General features: G+C 44.3%; 3 protein-coding genes across 5 annotated transcripts; 2 read left to right on the forward strand and 1 right to left on the reverse strand.

Annotated features, from left to right (window-relative positions):
- The first annotated feature begins 1,497 nt into the window (after positions 1-1,497).
- Positions 1,498-3,199, forward strand: RBM8A (RNA binding motif protein 8A). Of its 3 annotated transcripts, none has more exons than XM_055401598.2 (6): positions 1,498-1,620; positions 1,884-1,943; positions 2,067-2,144; positions 2,333-2,469; positions 2,740-2,876; positions 2,989-3,199. In XM_055401598.2, exons 1-6 carry the CDS (start codon positions 1,554-1,556, stop codon positions 3,032-3,034), a joined length of 525 nt encoding a protein of 174 aa, XP_055257573.1. In that variant the 5' UTR covers positions 1,498-1,553; the 3' UTR covers positions 3,035-3,199. The 3 variants fall into 3 exon arrangements, with proteins under 3 accessions (XP_055257573.1, XP_055257574.1, XP_088691788.1); XM_055401599.2 differs by having other exon boundaries at positions 2,070-2,144; XM_088835662.1 differs by having other exon boundaries at positions 1,561-1,657.
- A 144-nt stretch (positions 3,200-3,343) lies between these two features.
- On the reverse strand, positions 3,344-8,418 carry LOC129540533 (gonadotropin-releasing hormone II receptor-like). Its single transcript, XM_088835663.1, has 3 exons — positions 7,531-8,418; positions 4,536-4,746; positions 3,344-3,876 (listed from the first exon to the last, which is right to left on the reverse strand). Exons 1-3 carry the CDS (start codon positions 8,041-8,043, stop codon positions 3,464-3,466), a joined length of 1,137 nt encoding a protein of 378 aa, XP_088691789.1. The 5' UTR covers positions 8,044-8,418; the 3' UTR covers positions 3,344-3,463.
- A 279-nt stretch (positions 8,419-8,697) lies between these two features.
- On the forward strand, positions 8,698-14,381 carry PEX11B (peroxisomal biogenesis factor 11 beta). The gene is made up of 4 exons (XM_055401602.2): positions 8,698-8,831; positions 9,648-9,763; positions 10,167-10,368; positions 13,181-14,381. Exons 1-4 carry the CDS (start codon positions 8,776-8,778, stop codon positions 13,581-13,583), a joined length of 777 nt encoding a protein of 258 aa, XP_055257577.1. The 5' UTR covers positions 8,698-8,775; the 3' UTR covers positions 13,584-14,381.
- The last annotated feature ends 105 nt before the right edge of the window (positions 14,382-14,486 follow it).

Here is a 14,486-nt window from a genome sequence, read left to right on the forward strand (position 1 = left end):
AGTTGAGAAAAGTATAGTAAAGTAATAGGTGAGAGGGAAGAATGGTGGTGAAACAGTCTGGAGACAAAGGCAGAGCAGGCTGTGAGTCTGAATTGTATTCTAAGTGCAAAAATAAGTAAGGGGTATTTCAGTAAAGATGTGACTTTTTTTAAAAAAAGATACTATGTACTGTAGAGAATGGATTAATGTATCTTAGTCTCAATACAACTGTTTTGCCTGGAAAGCAAAACAGCCTTACAAGAACAATTTAAATAGAAGCCCTCCCTTAAACGCACTCTCCTTATTTCCAGTCCTGTTAGAAACTTGTATTGCTGTAGTACCTTGTAATAGCAATGATCACTTTCATAATGTTGTTATAAAGTGATTGTTGATGCTGTACTTCCCCTTGTATTGCTAGCACCTTTTCTAATATTAGACATACATATAGGCATTCACAACTGATTTAAAAATTAATAAATAAGTGACTACTTATCCACTACTGTTTTTTAAGGCCTACACGTCTGATTCCAGAATGTGGGGAGCAATATTCTTTTTCGCCTCAACTTCTGGGTTTTTAAACGTGAAGTATCTGTACTATCCTCAAAGAAGCTAAAGCCTCTGTTTTATTTAAAATCACGACTTTTTCAATTCCCAGAAGCGGTGGGTAGAATTTAAGAGGTTATTTTTAATTTGGGGGGCGGGTGCGTGACCCCGGGTTTGCGGGATTTTAGTTCCCCCACCATGAACTGAACGCGGCCCCTTAAGTAAAAGTGTGGAGCCGCCACGGAATTTCCTGAGGCATTATAAAATTAAAAAAATTAAAGTTGATATCTGTCTCATCATATGTATTTCACGGGAAACCAGGTCGGCTGATTTTCTTGAGAGAAAGCCGTTGCTACAGTACTTTCCAGAAGCAGCTTTTAGAAGTAGCATTGCTGACTGAACTTTTTTTTTAATGCTTCCATCACAGATCCGGCTGCTCCTCGGTACAGTACAGGCCTGCAAGTTTTTAGAGAAAAAACTTTCTTCAGCTTCCATTTTCTGGTATGGAATGAAAAGAGACGAAAAGCAACCCGCTAATAAAAATTGGGCTGGGCTTCACAAGGAAATGGCAACCCCCTCCAGTATTCTTGCCTGGAGAACTCCATGGACAGAGGAGCCTGGCGGGCTACAGCCCATGGGATCGCAAAGAACTGGCCCGACTTAGCGACTAACACTTTCACTTTTCACCATCAGTAGTTACTTTTTGATGGCTGCTCTGGTTAAGTTACTATTAGGCGCTCAGTAGGGTCCGAAGCTCTGGTTAAGAGGAACTCACGAGCCCCGCCCACCCCCTACCTCGCCGCACAAGGTTGCCGCGCTCAGCTCTTGACCCGCTCAAGATGGCTACAGAAACACTTCCGATATCTTCCCAAACTAGGCCCGCCTCCATTGCGTATTTTTACCGCGCCGAGGGCGGGACCTAGTGTTAGTTTTTAATTGGTCAACTTGATTGATGACCTTTTCCTTCCGCGACAGTTTCCCGAGGAGCCAAGTGCCTGAGCGGCACGGACGAGAGTTGGAGGGGAGGCAAGATGGCGGACGTACTTGATCTTCATGAGGCCGGGGGCGAGGATTTCGCCATGGATGAGGATGGGGACGGTGAGGACAGTGGAGGCGGCTGCGGGAAGCGGGGAAGGTGCGAGAGAAGGACATTTTAGGAAAATATAATCTTTCTCCCCAGTGGTGAGGTTGCGAGCCAGGGAACCGGGTTCTGTTGGAGACTCCTCCCCCTTTGGGAGGAAGAGGGGCGGGCCGGGAAGGGACAGCCTGGAGGTTTGCTTTCAGATAATGTCTTGCAGAGAGAATATTGTTGTAAACAACTGTTACATTTCTCATTTATTCCTTTTCTTTTGGGGCTCCAGAGAGCATCCACAAACTGAAAGAAAAAGCGAAGAAACGGAAGGGCCGTGGCTTTGGCTCCGGTGAGTGTTTGTGGGTGGAATGGGGTCGAATGGAGAGCTACGAGTTTTGGAATCCCCATTCAGACCTACGGTGAACAGTGGGAGAAGGGGGATTTCCGGTGATCTGCTGTGTGTTTCTAATAGAAGAGGGGTCTCGAGCGCGGATGCGTGAGGATTATGACAGCGTGGAGCAGGATGGCGATGAACCCGGACCACAACGCTGTAAGTAAATGGAACCTGTAGGGATCTGTGTGTAGAGAGTTAGGGACCAATGAAATAAAACCCAGTAGGAATGGAGTCAGGTCGCTTAACCAATCTCTGTGGAGCCTGCACACACTCTACCTCTGTGGTCTTGCTTAAGTGTTTCTTTCTTGTGCTCAAACAACTTTCCTCCCTTCTCCTACCTACAGCTGTTGAAGGTTGGATTCTCTTTGTCACTGGAGTCCATGAGGAAGCCACGGAAGAAGACATCCATGATAAATTTGCAGAGTATGGAGAAATAAAAAATATCCACCTCAATCTGGACAGACGTACAGGATATCTAAAGGTATCCTGAGCCATATCCATCCATTGCCTCTCTTCATCCATAACCCTTAGACAGCATTGGTGGTTCTCCCACGTTGGCTGTGGTTGGCCAAGAGTTGAAATGAGATTGGGAATTGATTGTTAGACATAGCAAAGAGGCAGAAACAGACAGACAAGCTGTATATATAATAGGGATGTGATGTGCATTTGTTGTTTAAGGTGGATAGATTTTTCTAGTTGAGTAGAAAAAAGCTTGATGGAGTTTTGATAATGTGTCTTTTTCTTGTTCCAGGGGTATACTCTAGTAGAGTATGAAACATACAAGGAGGCCCAGGCTGCTATGGAGGGACTCAATGGCCAGGATTTGATGGGACAGCCAATCAGCGTGGACTGGTGTTTTGTTCGGGGTCCACCCAAGGGCAAGAGGAGGTAAAGTGCAGAGGGCAAAACATTATCTTAGTGGAAAGAATATGAGCAAGACAGAATAAGGACATAGTAGTATGTTCCTCTCATGGACCCTGCCCCTTTTCCTTCTTTCTAGAGGTGGTCGAAGACGCAGCAGGAGTCCAGACCGGAGACGTCGCTGACCCATCCTCTGTTGTTCAGGTGTTCTCTCCAAAGATTTATCCATTTGACCATGCAACCTTGGAGAAATAGGGCTGGGGTGGAACTCTCTGTGTTTATATTTAATCTCTTACCCTGTTTAGTGTTTCTTCTGAATTATGAATAAATGTCCAATTTTTGTTTTCTAATTACTTTTCTAATATTGCAAGCTCTGTAGTACTATTTACAGTGAGGCAGTATGGGTGATTGTGAAGATATTTCTCCCAGGGACTGAATTCTGTGTGAGTTTCTATGTTAGATACAGTCTCCAGTGTCAGCTAGGGTCAAGTAGAGACACTGCTCAGTATTTCTTTTTCTTCGAAGCTAAGAGAGCAGGGGTAGAAGTAAGATGTTCTTGTGACAGCAAGGAATAATCATTCTGTTCCTATATATGCTCTCCTAAGCAAATAGTATCATAGAAACGTCTCTTTTTTCTCTCCTGCCTTTCTTGCCACCACATTTGTTTGTACTTCCATCTGTCTAAGAGCTTGAATCTCCTGTTGGGGCACTCTTCCAGAACCTCCTTCCCTGGAGGAGTCTATACTATGTTCTTGATGCCCTCTTCGGCACCCAAAGGTGAAGGCCCCATAGAGGAGAGGATCCAGAGGAGCATTGAGGAGGCCAAAGAGGAAAAGGATGTGGCTGAGGCTAGGCGGCACTTCAGTTAGCATGGTGGGAGAGAACCAGTACCAGAGACCCAGAAGGTAATAAGGTGTCCAGCAGAAGATGAAGGTCAGCAGGACAAGAAGGGCCAGTCGTAGGGCCCGATGACGAACACGGGAGTGATTGTCTAAGGAGCGGCGGAGAGCAAATTCACCTGCAGGGGCTGAGAATTTAAAAAATACACTCAAGTTCAGAACCACTCAGCTTCTAAATTGATAGGCTGAAATTGTGAGATAGAGCTCTTCCCTCTATAAGAGAATGCTGCAAGCCCTCCTCCCCTTCCCAACCTGGGACTATATGCTCCCCCCCATCAGGGATTATGACAGACGTGCTGGAAAAAAGGTTTCAATTGAGGTGCTGTGGTACGTGAAGCTACAAAGTCTGTTTGAAATCTTGTTGGTGTCCAAGAGCAAAGGAGAATCCTGATCACCCTTCTCCTTAATTCTTGCCTAGTTAACTTCAGAGAATGAAGGCTAGTGGCTGTTTAGAATTGAAGGCATTCAATGAAATTACTGTGGCATTAGCTGCTAGAGATAAAATTTGTTGTTAGTCGCTAGGTTGTATCCAATTCTTTTGTGACCCCACAGTCTATAACCCACCAGGCTCCTCTGTGGGATTTCCCAGTCAAGAATACTGGAATGGGCTACCATTTCCTTCTCCAGGGGATCTTCCCAACCCAGGGATTGAACTCGAATGCCCTGCAATGCAGGCAGATTATTTACCACTGAGCCACTGGGCAAGCCCCTTGGTTTGATAGATAGCTATCATATTAATGAGGCTAGTTTTAGGGTATGGGTTAGGGCCTGGGGGTTGGAGTCTCACCATGGTTCCCCTTCCTTGTCTGAGGAGTGGACACACTGCAGACAATGCGGCTATAGCAGATGGTCATTGCAGTCAGTGGCAGCAGAAAGAGCCAGCAGAAGGTGAAGAGGTCATAGATGATCTCTTGCCATTGAGCCTTGAAGCTGCCTTTGGTGACACACTGCGTGAAGGGAACCGGACCAGCGCGTTGGACAGTATGGAACAGGAACAGCTAGATTGGAATCAAGGACTATTAGAACTGGTCTTCTTTCCTTCTCCCCTGCCAAGCTACCTACCAATTCAACGCTATCTCCTCCCAATTAAGTCATTCTTTTTTGTGTGTATGATTGTTAAGAAATTTGGGACCTAATACAGTGCATAATCTCAATCCATTCTTAATTCCCTGCAGTGCTGATATGGTACATCCGTGGTGCCATATTTAAAAGGTTAGAAATGTATCTTGAAGATCCCTATTTTCTTCTTAGGCTATGCTTATTAAATCCAGAACTTAAAGACTCCTGTCTTTTGAATACTATCTACCATTTTATAAGAGGATATCTCTACCACCTCACCAACATTTTTTTTTCCCTTACTGTTTTTAGCTGAAATAATTTTCCTGATGTGTCTGATTATTTCTGTGGAAAAAAGAAATCTTGTATAAAATGGGAGGTGCTAGAGTTGCAGGCTATTTTGCAGTCACTCTCTAAAGAGACTTTAGTAATAGTCCTATGTACAATAACTATAATGGTGAAATAACATTAATAAAATTTAACATTTTCCAAATGCTGTTGGGTGCCCCTCCTTTTTTTGGTAAACTGGTTTTTGGTTTGAATCAGTAAAGAGCATTTTTCAATTGAGAGCTTCAGGGTTTGTACCTTGGTTCAGGTAAGGTAGATTGAGTCAGTATTAGTTTGATAAAAGACAAGCTTAGTAGGTATCAAATCCCTAGATATGAGGCCTTTCAGAAAGGGATTTCAGCTGGCATGAGGGACTTTTAGGAAAAGTGAATAGTATTAGTCTCAGACATATGATTTTATGAACTGCTTGGAGTTATGACCAGGCTATTCTAGTTGGGGAGTGGTCTTTCCTTTACGCCTATCTTGAGTCCATATATTCCTGGCTGGGTTTTTTTTTTTCCTTTTGGTGGTGGGGCTGGGGGGAGCAGGGTGGTGTGTGTGCATAGCTTGGCACTATGCCTAGAAACATCTGACTTGTGAGAAGGTTTAAAAATAGGCAAGGTCCCGGGACTTATGTTTTAGTTCAGCCTCTGGCTATTTTATATGCATTTTATATTTTACCACCTACTATATAACCCTTTACTTCTGATACTTGGAAATGAGTCTAGGAAAATAATTTCTAACTACACCAATATTCCCTTGACCATGCTAACAATTTTTTATTGACATGTTTTAAATGCAACATATGGGCATTGCAGAATTTATACAAGAGGTTGATAATTTGGAACCCAAAATAACATGTTTTGCACCTGAATCGTGTTCCCATCAGTTTGCTATTGAACCAAATAGAAATTGCATTGTTGGACTGTCAGGCTACAAGGAAGGATGAAATTCATCTATTCCATAATCTTGTGGTCTATGCATTTCATGTGATTTAGCCAAAGTTATCCAGCTAGTTAGTGGTAGAGCCTAGACTCAGAAAAAAACAGAGCAAATTAATACAAACAACAAAAACAGTCCTAATTCCCAAGCCACTTGTAAAATTCATTTCATATTAACCCAATTAATTTCTTTTGCACTGAGGCAATAGTGCAAAAGGGGTCCTGTTTACAAAATACTGTTGGAAGCAGTATTTTTTGTTTGTCTTAGAACTGCAGTCAGACTAACTTTTGGTAGTTACATTTCTAATATTTGAGGATTTAAGAATCCTATCTTAAATGTGACTACAATGCATCATTCCAGAGACTGAAATTTTACCCTACTCCCTGACATAATCCTAATCCTAGGCTCAGAGATGCTGCTTTACTCCCTTCTCCCAGATGGTGTTAGTGGTTTTGGTTTTGTTTTGAAGGAATTGCTCCATATTTAGCTTTTTTTTTTTTCTCCTAGATTTATAGTTTGTTTTTAATACTGAGATTTGATTAATTGATTAATCTCAAGTTCAGATGCACCCTTTTGTTTCAGTTTTGACACAGTAAAGCTAGAGTAAAAAATACAAATCTGATTATGTCACTCTCTACCTTTTACTATTACTTTAGTGTTTCCCCACTGCCTTAGGATAAAGTACAAGCTTAATATTTGTGAAACTGGTTCTTCCTTCCCCTCCGGGCTCATTACTTGCCATTTTCTAGCCCTCAACTTTAACTGCGATTACTTTTGAGATTTTCTACCCTCCACCTTCTCCAGCATTCCTCCTGCTTTGTCATAACACCTGTCTTTCAAAAATGAATTTGGTATCTCTGGGAAGTCAGGAAGCTTTCCCTGAATGACCAAAAGTGGGTCAGACACCCCCCATTGTTCCTTAGCTCTTTCTGCTTAGCTTTAGCATAACACTTAACTGGACATTATATTGTAATTGCCTACTTATTTGACTCTGCACTCGTCTGTAAATTTCTTGAAGGCTGGACTTTGTTGCTCTATCCTTGATAGAGCATTTAATGCACCTGGGGGAACTACATTTTTTTTTTTTTTAATTGATGAATGAAGGTATCACAAAGTTTTACCCAAAGTCCCAGATTTCACTTTTTTTTTTTTAGTTTTCTTGTCACTGTCTTCTTAATGTCTTCCCATGGAGGAAACTCCATGCTCTGAAGCTTTCCTGCAATAATCTGAAGAAGGTGGGACTATGATGATGCAAAGAGGTGGAAGCCAAGTGTAGTAAAAACAAAGACTCAATAGAAATACAAATTAACATGCAATGATCTCAATTTGCAAAAGAGCAGAGGCTCCCACCCTGAGGATTAATGTTGACCATGGCCAAGCACACCCCTTGAACCCCAAGGCTCATGTTGTGTACTCAAATTCTTGTCCAGTCTAGCCCTGAGTCCCAGGTCACTCACCTGGGGCAAGGCGAGCAGGAAGCTGAGTCCCCAGGCTACCCCAAGAAGTTTCCTTCCAGCTGAGCGCGGTCTGAATGGGTGGAGTACGGCTGCCTGGCGGTCGAGCCCAATGACCACAGGCAGGAAAGCTGCGGCATACATGGCCACTAGTTTCAGGAACATGAGTGCCCGACATGCGATGTCCCCGGCCAGCCATTGAACAGTGATATTCCAGGTCGCATCTAGGGGCATAACCACAAAAGTGACCAGTAAGTCGGCAACTGCTAAATGAGCAAACAGTCGTCGTACCGGAGAGGGACGGAGCTGGCTGGGTTGCGGCCGTGTCACTGACCACAGCACGGCCAGGTTCCCTCCAGCCGAAGAAACAAACAGCACGACAGTCACTCCCACTCGCACCTTGGCGGCAACTGAGAAGGTGGGCAGCTCTGCGCCCTCCACCTGTACTCCTGATCCTACCCAAACCTCCTCCCCCGCCGCTGATGACCCCCAAGGGGTGACGTTGCCTGCAGACATGGTGACCTGGAAAGAAAAGGGGTGTTTGAGGGTCTGAAGAGGCGAGCTGCGTACAGTTTCTTCTCCCTCCTTCTCAGGACCTGAGATGGCTATTTTGCGAATTTCGTCCACTAAAGCCTCTAACTCTGGAGACTCCGTCTGTTATCTGGAGGTCACCTGTCCAACTGTCAGGGGCTTGCAGGGACTAGGAATCTGGTGCTGGCTTCTACTTCCGCAGACTCCTTTAGCCCTCTGGAGCCCTGAATTCGATGGGAGCGTGAGAGTGAGTGCGTGTGTGTGCTCGAGTGTTCCGCTGTAAGCACCCCTGGGTCAGGGGCAACCCCATACTAGTGGTCCCGGAGAGAGCACTGCGGCGCCTTCTCGCTCCGCCCCGACTCCTGCAAGCCTCGCCCTTGGTCCAGAATATTTAAAGAAGACTGTGCCTCTGGAGGCTTGCCCAGGAAATAGAGATCTGATTAGAGACCGAGATGACGGAGACCACACACACACACACCCCTCCACCTCCTCCCAGTCCACCCCGCCAAACACACAAACCTTACAGATGTAGGCCCAGAGACAAGTGCTCCTTGTTCTGAAATTCCGTTTCAGGGGCCGGCTCCATTCGCTTTATTTTCTGATGATGTTTGTCCCTCGTGCGGCACCGTTGGGTCGTCCGGGAGGCGTGACTAGGGGCGGGAAGCGGGGCGGGAAGCGGGGCGGGAGCGGAGCTGCAGAACGGGTTCCGCCGCTGTCATGGACGCGTGGGTCCGCTTCAGCGCCCAGAGCCAGGCCCGGGAGCGACTGTGTAGGTGCGGCCCAAATAGGAAAGGGGGGCGGGCGGGCAGAGGAAGAGCCTCGTGAGGCGAGGTCAGTTCACACTACGGGGGTCAAAAAGGGTCAACTCGGGCTACGGGGGCCCGGACGTACCGCGAGGGGCTGATTTGAGCTGGCCGCGAGGCCTTGATTCGTTCCTGCTCGTGAGAAAGATGGGGAAACTGAGGCACGAGTGGGCCAGCGGGGAGGCGGCTCAGGGTTGTGTGTTCACATAAGACCAACACTTTCCTCCGTGGAGGACGGTGGGACGAGGAGCGTTCTCCCCGTGACAGCGATCTGGACTCTGCCCTCAGAGCTAAAGAGGCACTCCTGAGTTCCCATTGTCCCCTTTACCCTACTGTCACCCACTAGTTCCTCCACCTCTGCCCTGCCTTCTAGTCTTCATTCATCTCAAGGCCCTTGAAGATCTCTTAGTTCACCTATTTTGAAGACTAACCTGTGCTTCAGCCATCTCCCGTCCCCTCAGAGCACATTACACACTCACGCTGAGGTGCTTGTGATCTTGCGATGGTCCTCCTGCCTTCTTCACTGTCCTCTTCAGGCTGCATCGTTGTTAAATCTCTTATGTTCTCAATTCGAAGCAGTGTTTCCCAGCCCCTACTAGGCTCCTTTTTATTCTCAATGCCTTTTCTTCCCTTGGCCTGGGGGAGAAACTAAGATACAGGCCTGAAGAGGAGAAAAGGGAATGGTCTCAAACTGGGAAGGGGGTGATCCATGGTTGCCTTTTGGAGGACATTTTTGAGGGGGAGTTAAAGGAGGTCTCTACCTTACTTTACCTCTCTCTCCTCTAGGGCTGCCCAATATGCTTGCTCCCTTCTTGGCCATGCACTGCAGAAACATGGGGCCAGTCCTGAGTTACAGAAACAGATTCGACAACTGGAAGGTCATCTGAGCCTAGGAAGAAAGCGTAAGTAACTAGGCCTTTCCTTTTATTACTCCAACACTTCTTCCATCCCCAGCCATTATTCCTTAGTCCCTTCTTCCTATTTTTGACCAGTGCCAATTCATCGTGGTTTGCCTCTGTACTTATCCTGTGCAGGCCTCCCAGCTGAGATAAGAGAGCAGGGATAAGGTCAGTGAAGGATTGTAGAGAATGAGGCAGATTTGAGAAAGCTAAACTGGGACACAAAATAATAAAAAATTTGAACTAAAAAAGATTGAACTTTCTGCTGTTTTTTAAAAAATTGTTTATTATTGTTTCTGTCACTTGCCTGACTTTCATTCTCTTGCTTTCTCTCTTTCTCTGTATCTTGCTCTCTGTTTGCCTTTCTACTTTCAAATCCTTGCTTTCCGTTGCTAATCTCCACAAGTTCTACGCCTCGGTAACTCAGCAGATGCCCTTGAGTCAGCCAAACGAGCTGTGCACCTGTCAGATGTTGTCCTGAGATTCTGCATCACTGTTAGTCATCTCAATAGAGCCTTGTACTTCGCCTGTGACAATGTCCTATGGGCTGGGAAGTCTGGACTTGCTCCCCGTGTGGATCAGGAGAAGTGGGCCCAGCGTTCTTTCAGGTTTGATATTCTTTTATCCTACAAGGTCTATTGTATTCTTCATACTGCCTACCTTGCCTTTCCTGAGAGAATGATCTTTTAGGGTCTTCCCAGAATATACACATCTTAATCACTTGGCTTCCAATCTTCATTTAGATCTTAAACCATCAGAGGATAATGAATGGGGCAGATGGAAGACGGATGCTCTTTCATGGTGAATGACTAAGATTGGGCAAGACTAGATATTAATTATATTGCTTTAATTCTTCTTCTGTCTGTACCACAGATTTATGCCCCTCACTGTCTACACATTTATTCATTCTAAAAATACTTAGTAGCTGCTTACTGTGAGCCAGGGAATAAAGCAAAGAGCTAAGTAGATATGATTCCTGCTCTCATGAAGCTTCTAGTTTAGTAGGGAGTCTGATATTAAAACAAATAATCACCAAACCAACTACTTGTGGGACAGTATAGGATGTTAGCCCCTGGAGGAGGGCATGGAAACCCACTCCAGTATTCTTGCCTGGAGGATTCCATGGACAGAGGAGCCTGACGAGATACAGTCCATAGGGTCAGAGTCGGACACAACTGAAGCGACTTAGCACATACATAGGATGTTAGAGCTTTATAACAGGGGGAGCTAATCTAGATAGAAAGGTCAGGGAAATAAAAGAACCCTTTGAGAAAATTAAATTTTATTTCAGACCAGAAGTCTGAGTAGAAGTTATACAAAGCAAGCAATAGAAGAAACAGAAAATAACTCATTCTAAGGCCTTGAAGCAAGAAAGACTTCTTGGAATTAGAGAAGTGGAAAGAAAGTCAGTGTGGTTGACTTTCAAGTCAGTGGAAAGAAAGTCAGTATTGAGGAAGGGCATAAGTTCAAACTGGAGAGGTAGACCAGGGCCAGATCATTCATGCAAGGTTGTCTGGGTAATGGTAGGATTTTTTTTCATTTAGTTTTGTTTAAATTTTATCTTAAGTCCAATGGTTCTGAGCAGGGATGTGACATGATTCAAATTTCATTTAGAAGATCTCTTTTTCTGTACTGTGGAAAATGGATTACAGTAGAACTAAAGAGGAGAAGATTCTCTAGTGTGACCATGAAATGATGTTGGCTTGGATTAAAGAGCAGGCTGGTAGTGAAGGTGGAAAGGAATATGATTTGAGAATAAAATTTTCTGTCTATATATCACCTATATTTGTTTTTTGCTTCCTTATGATTCGTTTTGTTATTTTACATTATATTGCTTCTTTCCATCTCTGCTTATGTCCTGCTTTTCATCTTTCTCAGTGATTTACAATTATAACAAGGCTTATGGTATATGAGGGGTGGGGGCAGAGGCATGGCTAGAATGGTATGGAAAAGCAACTCTCTAGAAGAGGTTCTATGCCATGTCTACTCTCTCATTCCATAAATATTTATTTAGCTCTTACCATGTGCGAGGCATAAGTCTAGACACAAGGATGCAGTGGTAAAGACAAGATCCTTGCTCTTATGGAGCTTTCATTGTAATGAGAAGGGACAAAGACACAGCAAATAAGAAAAACATCAGAGAGTGGTAAATGCTGTGCAGGAAATTAAAATAGGGTCAAGTGATAAGATGGTAAATGGCTTGCTACTTTAGAATGGGTAGTCAGAGAAGATCTCTCTGAAGAGGTGACACTTAAGCTCAGACATGAAGTGCGAGGAAGAGCCAGCCATGTGAAGGTTTTGGAGGGAGAATATTCCAGATTGAGGGACTAGGTAATGTAAAGGTCCTAAAGCAGGAATCAACTGAATGGGATCAAAATATAAAAAGAAACCAGTGTGGTTGGAGCATAGTGGTTGAGGGAAAGAATGGTACAAGATAGAGTTAGAGAGGCAGAGTCACTTGTTGAGTTCTGTAATATTTTATTCTAAATGTAATAGGAAGGAAACCATCGAGAGTTTTAAGAAAGGGTGTAATGTGATTTACGTTTATGCCAGCTGCTATATGAAATTAGATTGTTAGGTGTGGTGGGCAAGAGTGATCATGGGGAAACCAGTTAAAAGACTAAAGTAGTAGTTCAAGCAAGAGGTGATGGTGGGTTAGACTAGTGGTTGGTCCCCAACCTTCTTGGCACCAGGAACCAGTTTTGTGGAAAATTTTTCCACAAACCAAGGGGGTGCAAGCAATAGGGAGAGGCTGTAAATACAGATGAAGCTTCGCTGACTTACCTACCACTCACCTCCTGCTGTACTGCCTGGTTCCAGGGATTGGAGACCCCTGGCTTAGACTATGGTCTAAGTATAATAGATAGATGTGATTGGATTCAGGGTCTATATTAGAGGTAGGACAGTTATACTGAATACAGACCACTGTTTACAGAATGGATTTAAAAACATTTTTTTAATGTAGGCTGTTCTTAAGGAATTTATAATCTAACACATTTGGCAAGCTTGGCTTCTTTTTTTTTTCCCCTTTTAACAACAGGATTGGATTTAAATTATTTGTGAATCTTTGAAACAACTGAAGCTGTTCTTTTTTTTAAAAAAAAAAGTTGCATTATTGTAGTTCAGGTTGAATGCATGTGTACTAATGGATTGCCAAGTGGAAAAGTGAAATTTGAGGTTAATCTTGGACTATTTCATGATCTTCATTATTTTTAAACCAGGATCTTCAGGTGCACATACATAAACACATTAGTTACAGAAAGGTGGAAGGACATTTCAAATAGTGAGTAATAACATTTACTTCTGATATTCTAATGTATAATCTGTTTGCACTGTGAGGGAAAAAAGTTTCAGTGTTCTGTTGGATTTGCTAGGTGGGTATATGTACCCAACCTGACCCTTCTTCCCTGTGTATCCCAGGTACTATCTGTTTTCCCTCATCATGAATTTGAGCCGTGATGCTTATGAGATCCGCCTACTGATGGAACAAGAGTCTTCAACTTGTAGCCGGCGACTGAAGGGTTCTGGAGGAGTCCCAGGAGGAATTGAAACTGGAGGACCTGGGGGTCCAGGGGCTCTAGGAGGAGGTCTGCCCCAGGTGGCTCTGAAGCTTCGTCTCCGGGTCCTGCTGCTGGCTCGGGTCCTTCGGGGTCACCCTCCTCTCCTGCTGGATGTGGTCAGAAATGCCTGTGATCTCTTCATCCCACTGGACAAACTAGGCCTCTGGCGCTGTGGCCCTGGGATTGTGGGGCTTTGTGGCCTCGTGTCCTCCATCCTGTCTATTCTCACCCTAATCTGCCCTTGGCTACGACTCAAGCCCTGATATGCTGGTACAGGATAAGGAGGGGACCTGAATTGGTGAGATGGAATTTTATAGATCATCCCTGTGTCCGAGCCTCATTCTAACTCCACTCCTTAGTTAAAGTTAAAATCCAGAGATTTGGGAATAAAAGGAAGGAGCTTTGGGGAAGATGAGATGAGGAAAGGTGATTTGTGAAATCAACTAGATGATTCACACGTTCAGATCTGCTGGAGCTTTTGTTCTTTTCCTCCTTCATTGCATTGTCTGTGTCTCTCCTGACTCTTTTTACTGTCTCTTAAGTCTGTTTAAGATTCTGTCTCTGTATCCCTTTTGTACCTTCTCAACCGCCTATCATAGGAATTTAAGCAGAATTACGTTTTGGTATGGGAAGTAGAAGGTATGGTCTGTAAGGTTCTAATTGCCTTCTTCCTTTTCCTCACAAAAGTGACTTATGGCAGTTATTTTTGCCTCCAGACTCCAGATCATAATTTTAAAGGCTTTGTGTCCCAGTAGACTCTTCCCACATGCACCAGAAGTAGCTTCATGCTTCCTTCTCCTCACTCATGTCTACGTCACTATCCTCCCTCGTGATTTGTCATTCCCGTTCTTTCTACTCACACCTGCAAGTTTCTGCTTACACTTTGATTTCATGGCTTTGTTCTAGCCTTTCCATACCCCTTCTTTGCCTATCCAGAATGATGCTATGTCTAGCGTCTTGTAAATATTGTACAATGATTCTGTGTAAATAGCTGGGGCCCAAGCCCATGATGGAGAGCAAGCCTTCCAGGTTAGCAGATTAAAGATCAATTTGCTCATTGATATTTGGTCTGGTCCTGTGTGTTCTGGTCATCTGAGGCCCCTATTTCTGTTACTTTGGTTTGGGTTTTCCATGGGATTAGCCACTGGCATCATTACCTGCAGACT

Source organism: Moschus berezovskii, chromosome 4, assembly GCF_049115385.1.
Source record: "Moschus berezovskii isolate FMDL1 chromosome 4, NW_MosBer_1.0, whole genome shotgun sequence".
Classification (NCBI taxonomy): Eukaryota; Metazoa; Chordata; class Mammalia; order Artiodactyla; family Moschidae; genus Moschus; species Moschus berezovskii.